We start from the raw sequence: 9,179 nt of genomic DNA on the forward strand, positions 1-9,179 counted from the left end.
ACTGAGGGTTGCGATCCATTGCCGGTCACGAAAAAAGACAAAAAGGAAAAAAAAAATGGATCTAGAAGAGATGTGATGTGGCAGAAAGAGCCTTTAAGGCAGACCAGAGTGGGTTCAAGTTCACTTACTAGCTGTGCAACTTGGACAGGTTATTAAATCTCACTGCGTCTTGGTTTCTCCATCTATGAAATGAGAACTGAGGCACATATCTCAGAAGATAGTTGTTATAAGGGTTAAATGTGATAATAAATAAAGTTCCTGGTGTATGGCACATGGCAGGTACCTTAATAAAAGTTTCTGCCCCTTTTTACTGATGGTCCCATGTTCATCCCTGACTGTTCTCATCTGCAGAAGAAATACAAATGGGCCCAAGTCAGTGACATACTATACCTTGAGAAGAGAGCACCATTTGGGAGAGAAGGTCAGGATTCTGAACCAGCGTTCAGAATGATCCCACAGAGGATCTTATCAGTTAGTCTTGCCAGGGTAAGTCAATTGGATCCTGTTGCTAATGGAAGTCAAGCTCTCTGTTTAAAATGCTCTAATGGCTTCTCTTTGCAATTGGAATGAAACCCATCTTTATCATGAGCTGGTCTTTGCTACTTTTCCTACCTCTCTGAGCTCCAGTCCCACCTGGTTGATTTGAACAGTTTTCTCCACCTCAGAGCCTTTGCACAAGCTGGGGGCTTGCCAGGAATGCTCTTCCCCCAGATGAATATCCCTGTGTCTAGCCCCTTCTCATTTAGGTTTCAACTTAAGGTCATTTTGTTTTATATGCAATATTGTACTTAGCTCTACTTGATGCTTTCTTATTTATATATTTATTTATTAATAGTCTTTTCCCACTCGCCTGTGTTATTCACCAACACTAGAACAGTGCCCAGTTCACCATATACATTGAATAAAAGTTTTTTGAATGAAAAAATGGAAGGGTACCTGAGAACAACTTGGTTGGAGGAGTTCAGCCCATAAGATAGTTTGCCACCAAACCTTTGCCAGTTACCCATAATAGATGAGGGTACTTCAAAAAGTTCATGGAAAAATTGAATTAAAAGATAATATGAATCCTTCCGTGAACTTTTTGAAGACTCCTTTTATTAGCCACTACAAGATATTAGCCACCCAGTAGCAGCCTGCCCTTATCCTTCATAGTAGTAAATACAACACGAATACAAATAATCATTTGTTTAATGTCTCCTACTAGATAATGATCTATCCAAGAGATGAAACCATATCTGTCTTGCTCAATCCTTTGTCCCTAGGGTCTAGAAAAGTGCCTGGCTAAGAGTACAAGGCCTCCACCCACCCAAAGCATCCCCTGAAATCCAGCAGGGCAGTTCTGGAAATTCAGCCTGTTGGAGGGATGATCATAACTCCATGTTCCTTCCAAGAGATTTGCTGCCTGGGTCATGAATGTTCTCTCTCCCAAAGCCAAGTCGCTTCCTGCTTCAACATGTCTCATATCCTTCCCTCAGATTTCCCACATTTAGCGAAGCAGAGCCTGTCCCCTCCTACTTCCTCTCCCCATCCCCACCCCTACCTTCCCTGGGGAGCCTTTGACCAGAAAATGAAAAGATATGATCCAAGCTGTGGCTCTGAGCAGGAAGTTGAAGCAGGATGAATGTCACAGACTCCCACCTCTGAGTCATGACACAGGCCAGAGCTAAACTCAGCAGGCCACTGTATGCTGCAGGGAAAGAAGATTGTGCCCTGATCCTCCCCACTGGGGTCTAGCAGTGCGAGTTCACACTGGCCACCCTCAGGAGTGGCGTTCACCAATCGGGACAACTCTGCTGCTTTGGCTACTCACCCACCCCATCCTTGGGTGAGGTCTGGGGAATGTTTTGTTGCTGTTGTTGATTTTATTTTATTTATTTTTTCACAAATAAGACATGATTTGTCCCCAACCATTAAGAGTTTGAATATTATACAGATTCTTGAACTGGTGGCTCGCATCCATCGACTGATTCAACTTTAGCCCCTGCCTCATCACCAGTAGCTTTTCTAGAACTTCTACCTTCTACCTTTTCTAGAAGCTCCATGAGTTTTCCCAGTTCAAACTTGGGCTTCTTCAGCATTTCTGCTTTTCTGAAGAGATATAGAGAGGATAACTAGATCAACAAGCCTTTTCTACGTCTTTTCCCATGCTGCCTGGAATCAATTTATTGACTACTTCTTTCAAGTCATTCATCTGTACCTCTTGGGTCATGATTTCCATCATCTTCTTCCAGATCTGGTGGACCTGTTGATGCTGAACCTAAAAGGTCTTCTGTATCTGATTGTTGGGGTTTTTAGTAAAACCAACACAGAACAGACAAAGCAAATAACCATCAATAGTCTTGACATCAACATGAGCTTCAATCATGGTCTGCCATTTTTGACCATGGAGTACATTTTGTCACAGCTAAGATCCATGCCATGGAAGTTAGTCAGCAGTTATTGCCTGAAAAGTCCTCAGTGATTACCTTAAATTTTCTCATTCTGCAGATCAGCAAGTCTCACTCCAAACACACGACCCTTGAGGCTATCAGATGCAATTTTGGTTCCTTGAGTCTTTGTGACTAGTGTTTTTCCAATATTTCTTATATTGAACACAGCTGGTGCTTTCACATTATTCCAGTCTTAAAAAATGGATCAAACAGTTTCTTCTTGGCTCCCTTTTTGATGCCCTCTGTAAGTGCTTGTTCTTCTAACCACCTTAGTCCTTGCTCAGAGAGCCGAAAAGGTGGAAGTGCAACTCTTGAGAGGACAGAGGCATGAGGGGTGCACAGGATGCAAGTTTAATTGGCATGGTCAGAGAAGGTCTAACCAAGAATGTGATATTTAAGCAAAGGGTTTTGAGCCAGAGAGCAATATAATTTGACTTATATTTTAATGTTATCAGTCCAGCTGTTGGGAACAGACTGAAAAAGGCAAGAAAACAATAACAGGGACACCAGAGCAATGCAAGTGAGAGATGATGGTGATGACTTAGTTTCCTATTGCTGCAAACTTGGTGGTTTAAATAACATGTACTTATTCTCTTACAGTTCTGGAAGCCAGAAGTCTGAAACAGGTTTCACTGAGCCCAAACCAAGTTGTTGACAAGGCTGTACTCCCTCCAGAGGCTCTGGGGGAGAAGCTATTTCCTTGACTTTTCCAGCTTTCCGAGCTGCATTTGGTGCATTTGTTGGCTCATGGCCCATTCCTCCATCTTCAAGGCCAACAATTTAGCATCTTGAAATCTTTCTCTGCTCCGTCTTCACACCATCTCTCTTCTGTGTCAAATCTCCCTCTGCTTCCTGTTGTAAGGACACTTGTTACTGCATTTAGGGCCTTTCCAGATAACCCAGGGTAGTCTCATGATCCTTAGTTTAACTACATCTGCAAAGGGTCATGTTAGGTAACAGCCACAGATTCCAGGGATTAGGACCTGGATATCTTTGGAAGCCATTATTCAGCCTACCAAGAGAGGCTTGCACCAGGGTAGAAGTGACGGAAATGGTGAGAAATGAGCAGATTCTTGGCTTTATTTTGCAAGGTGGTGTCAAAAAGATTACCTTATGGACTAAAAGTGGGATGTGAGCGAAAGAGAGGAAACAAGGAAGATGCCGAGGCTTTTGATCTGAGCAATTGTAAGACACGTTTCTATTTGTCAAAATGAAAAAGACTGTAGGAAAAACATTTCTTGGGGGGTGGGGGGCGTTGGTTTATCTATTTATGTTAGTAGGTCCAGGGGCTCATGAACATACTAAGTTTGAGATGCACCATGCAAATGGGCATGTTGAGAAGCAGCTGTATATGAGCCTGGAGTTCAGGAGAGAAGTCTACGATAGAAATATTGATTTGGGAGCCTTTAGTGCATCTTCAAAGCTTTGAAACTGAATAAAATTATTAAGGGTGTGAGTGTAGATAGAAAAAAAAAGGAGTCCAAGGCCTGAGGCCTGGGGAACTCCAGTGGTTCAAGGTCAGAGAGAAGAGGAGGAATCAGTACAGGAAGACCAGCAAGGACCATCCAGAGAGATAGGAGGACAACCAGGAGAGGGTGGTGTCTAGAGGCCTGGTGGCGACAAGGAATGGGTGGGGGTGGGAGCGGGAAGGACAAATAGACCCCTGGAGGGAGATGAGTACCAATGGGACTGAGGGCCCCCTAAACGCACACACACACACACACACGCCATACAGCATAAAAATCAAGCCCATGAGCCAGTGTCTGGCCAAAGGAGCAGAGAGGGTGAACAGTGTCTCGTCTGAACCCCTGCAGAGATGTCACCAAAGCTCTGGGTCTTGTCTCATTGACCCTGTCTCCTTCACCCCATCTGTGATTCCCAGGGGCGAGGCTGTCACCTGTTTCTGGATAAGGAAAACAACTCGAGTATCAAAGTCTCATCTGCTTGCTGCCCACTGAGAAGCCTGGCAGTTATTGATTGGGTGCTCAGATCATTAGGTCCTGAGTGGAGAGCAGCAGCTGCACTAATGTCACCCACAGGATGACTCTGCCATGAGAGCTGACTGCCTTTTGGAACCATTATTTTCATGCTTTAAACTAGAACACTCACTTTAAATAGCCCCATTATTACACACATCATATATGAAACAGCCATCAAGTTTGAAGGCAGATCCTACATTATTCAGCCTACACCAGATTATCTTGAAACCTCTATAGAACCAGGCCGTTTAGGAATGTCCGTGTATACCAGCTTGGATGGACTCTCTCTCCGCTCCTCTCCTCTGCTCTCCTCTCCTCCTTTCTTTACTGTCTCTTTCTCTGCCATACCAGTTTCGCTGGAGTTTTAATTCAGCACTTAGACCACTTATTCTCAAACTTGATTGCATATTGGAATCACCTGGGAAATTAAAAAATAAAATACTGATGCCTGGGCCCCCTTCCAAAATTCTAGTGTAATTGATTTGGGGTGTGAGCTGGCCTTTGAGATTTTTTTAAAGACCCTCAGGTGAGTCTAACGTGCATCCAAGTTTGAGAACCAGTGTGTAAGTAATGAATCCCAGTGTAATGTTCCAAAAGCTATGTCAGAAAGAGCTGGATCTCCCTTTACCTCCCTGCCCAGCCTCTCCCTTAACATTCCCAGTTTGTAGGACAGAAGCCTTCATGCCAGTTTCCCTGATCTGAACAATACCAACAGATGCAGCATGTTGTACAATGCTCTGTGTCTTCTAAGCGGCATGACCCGGGGGGAAGGGGGCTCTGATGTTCTACACACAGCTTTTTTTTTTTTTTCCTTTTTGTCTTTTTTTCGTGACCAGTAACGGGATCGCAACCCTCGGTGTCACGCCCATACTGCGACCGGCATCGGGATCGCGACCCTCGGTGTCGCGCCCACACCGCGCTCAGCCAGTGAGCTGACCAGTCTCTATATGGGATCCGAACCCTCGGCGGGAGCGCCGCCACACTCCCAAGCGCCGCACTCAACCGAGTGCGCCACCGGGCCGGCCCCTCTACACACAGCTTTTAACTTCTGTTCCCAACTTCCCTCCTAGGGCACCTTTGGTCAACTTTTAATTCCAGCAACATCAAAGTTCCAATTGCAATTCTAGCCCCAGTTGTAAACAGTGGGGAAACAGAGTAAGGTGGATTGAAATAGCCAAAGAGGTGTGTGCGCGTGCGTGTATGCACACACACACAGACACACACACACTGACTCAGGCTTAGGAATGGAATTCTGCTGGTACAGAAATGCTCTGGTAGAGAAGAAGGGGCGTCAGTGCTCCATAATGTCTGATTTTGCGGCATTTGTTTGGAGAATTATCAGGAAAAATGTCTGGGTCTCTTGCTCCCAAAGCAGATCTTGCTCAATGAGCTACACTACTTAGAAACAACCTCTCTCCTCCTGTCCCTGCATCTGGAATTCATAATTGGCAAGATCTAAACAGTAATATGCCCAGGCTAGATCCAAGTCAATTAAATATCATAACTTTCAGGCTCTTTGAAAATAAAAATTGGCATGAATTTCCAGAAAGCAACTTGGTAATATGTCTCAAGAGTTTGAAATACTCATATGTCCAGTTTATATCCTTTATCCAATTATTTTATTTCTTATCCTAAAGAAATAATCAGGAATGTGTTAAAAAATGTATGTATAAAGATCTTCATCAAAGTGTTATGTATAACACTGTATACTTTCCACAATATAGTAAGTGTACACTTTCCACAATATAGGATTGGTTTAATATATATCATGGTGTAGTCAAACAATAAAATACATAGTTAAAACATGTTGGGAAATAATTTTTAACAATGTGAGAAAATGATCACAATGTAATGCTAACTTAAAAATGTAAGTAAAATTACTAATTTTGCAGTTTGATCCAATTGTAGATATATATACACCTATTTGTAAAGAGGAAGACATTGGACAGAAATATACTAAAATGTTAACAGTGACTACTCAGATTGTGTGGTTGTGATTTTTTTTTTTCTCTCTGGAGTTTTCCAAGCTTGTATCACATCTAAGATCAGAAAGAGAAGATAAAAATGTTATTTTTTTAATATGAAAAGAAGGTTTCATTTCTCATTATGGCCCAAGCTTCTATCACAGGCTGGTCTCAGAAGTGGCCACAGTAATCATCACCATCATCCTGTCACTGCCTGGGCACACAGTGGTGCATTCCAAGCCCTTCTCTGCTCTTAGCTGCCCTTGAGTCCTACAGCAGCATTTAGGTGGGTGACCCAGCTGACACTGGTCAATTCCTGTGACACCCAGCTGAGAGCTGAGACTTGCTTGCTGGGCAATGAGGGTATCTACCAGATTAGGACTGTATGTCATTCAGATTATCCTGCAGCGTTACAAACTCAACAGGGGCCTCAGGGATTGGAGTCATCTCGCCCAGACATGCAAGAGTGCATTTCTTCATTCAGTCTAGTATTTATTAAACATTTCCTATGTGCTAGGCGAGGTTCCCACTCACTCTACTGACACTGTTACAAGTTGTTACTTGATGGAACTGACTGATGGTGCTGAGAAAAGTTGGGACTAAAGTTTGGGGTTCCACATGGAAGAATGGTGGATAGTTTACCCTGCTAAATAGTTGCTTTATAGGGATTTGGTTCACTAAAGTGCCCTCTCTCTCTCTTCAGATGGAGGTGATTGTTGGGGACTTTGGGATTGTGGTGGTGCCCAGGGATGCAGCTGACACAGACCGAATCATGAATCACTCCTCAATACTCCGCAAATACAAAGTAAGCCCTCTGTCTCCCTGCTGGTGTATGTCTGTGATGTGGCCCTTCTCTGAGAGTCCTGAGGGGCTGGAGGAGGGAGGGAGCAGAAGGGCTTTAGTGTGTGGGACTGGCAGCCTACTCTCTCTGCTTTGTCCTCAGCACAACATCATGGTGGTGAAAGATGACATCAACCATCCCATGTCTGTTGTCAGTTCAACCAAGAGCAGGTACGTTTGAAAAATAGCCAGACACTGATCAAACTAGCTTACAAGTTTCCATAGAACTTTCCTTAGATTCACATGGACACCTGCTGCCCCAGTATTCAGGCTCCTGTTTGGACCTCATTATTTGTCCCCAACCATTTACTTTTAAAAGGGGGACAGTTCATTAGCTACTCTTAGATGGTTCGAGGGAATAAGAGGATGTCTTTAGTTTGAGATGCTTATGAAATAATGTATTAGTAGTATATAGGCTAAGCTACCATAACAAAAAGACACCAGTATTCAGAATTTAAATGAGTTAGATGTTTAGTGCCCTTTAGTGTCCAAAGAAATTGAACTTCTGGCCTCTTCAGTATGAAGCTTCCATTTTGGGGTTCATGGCTCCTGCAATGACTGTTCTTTTCAGCTGGTAGGAAAGGGCCAGGTGAAGCCCATAGCAAGAAGCTTTGTCCTTAAGAAGGTGACCCAGAGTTGCATATATCTCTTCCCTTCGCATCCCACTGTCTCAGGGATGGAGAAAGGTTGGACAATAGACTTTATTGCTTGGCAGCCATATACCAGCTAAACTCATTAGACTCTATTACTAACCAAAGAAGGAGCGAATGGGTAATAGGGTCCAGTTAGCATTCTCCACCACAAACCCCACGTGGAACTGTTCAGTGGAGTGGTGGGATGTATGGAATAAAGAGGTCTGGAAGTCTAAAACTGAAAGCCATGAGTATACATGTCAACTAAATTCCGGGTGCATATGAGCTCCCAGAGGGAGTCAAAAAGAGAAGGATGTGGGGAACATTGCAGACATATTAACATTTAAAACAAGGCTAAGGAGCAGTCAGAAACCAGCAGCAGTGGTGGCCCCAGGCAGGAGATGGAGAGCGCTGTGATCTGGACTTCTTGCCTGGAAGGAGATTATGGAGACACTTGGAAGAAAGCATCAACTGTGAGCTGAGGACAGAAACCCAAGGACATGGGCAATGAGGGGCGGGGGAAGGTTGTGGTTCCAAACGTGGCTGCATGTTAGAATCACCATGAAAGGTCACACAGCAGTGCAAATTCTTGTGTCCCGTTCAGTCCCACCGAATCAGAATTTGTGAGGGTTGGGCTTAGAAATCTGCCTCATTGGTGAGTCCGAGGAAGTTGGGATCGGCATTTGGAAACCACAGTATAGGCACTTTTTCAAAAAGCTTTCCTGTGCAGCGAGGCACTTAGGGACCCAGCTTGCAAGGTCAGGACAGTGAAAGGCACAATGAAAGGCAGTGAGCTAGTCCCCCGGGAGATCTCATGATGCTTTTTAGAATCTAGATATCTGGAGGAGTATTTGAATTTTTACAAATAGCTCCTTCGGGATGGATATTCCCAAGGCTATCATATGAAGAGAGAAAAGAAAGCAGCCTGGCTAAGACTACAGAAAATCTGTGTGGGAACCAAAGTGTCACTGGCACCCTTCATACCCGTTACTGCCCTCCTTCCATGGGCTCACAGCAGAAGGCTCCTGTAGGAGGGAGAAGAAGTGGGCAATCGTAAGAACCCCTGGGAGATCCCTCTGCATGAAATCAGCATGCAGAGGAATCCAAAGTGATTAAGTACGAATAGCTGATACATTATAATACCCACTGTGGGCTCAGGGCTGTTCTAAGTGCTTTGTATACTGACTCATTTAATCCTTTCAATAACTGAATAAAGTTGGCCCAAACATTACCCTCATTTCACAGAAGAGAAAACTGAAGGACAGAGGGGCTTAAATAACCGGCCCAGGGCCGGCCCGGTGGCGCACTGCTACAGTGCGCCGCTTGGGAGTGCGG

General features: G+C 44.2%; 1 protein-coding gene and 1 pseudogene across 1 annotated transcript in view; one reads left to right on the forward strand and one right to left on the reverse strand.

Annotated features, from left to right (window-relative positions):
• Positions 1–9,179, forward strand: part of NMNAT2 (nicotinamide nucleotide adenylyltransferase 2) — a 148,049-nt gene that overhangs the window by 137,023 nt on the left and 1,847 nt on the right. The window contains exons 9-10 of the mRNA XM_008567944.1: positions 7,076–7,177; positions 7,316–7,383. Coding sequence (XP_008566166.1) covers positions 7,076–7,177; positions 7,316–7,383 — 170 coding nt within the window. The remainder of the gene's footprint in view (positions 1–7,075; positions 7,178–7,315; positions 7,384–9,179) is intronic.
• On the reverse strand, positions 1,926–4,160 carry LOC103586646 (annotated as a pseudogene).

This window comes from Galeopterus variegatus, unplaced genomic scaffold (genome assembly GCF_000696425.1).
Source record: "Galeopterus variegatus unplaced genomic scaffold, G_variegatus-3.0.2 Scaffold358, whole genome shotgun sequence".
Taxonomy (NCBI): domain Eukaryota; kingdom Metazoa; phylum Chordata; class Mammalia; order Dermoptera; family Cynocephalidae; genus Galeopterus; species Galeopterus variegatus.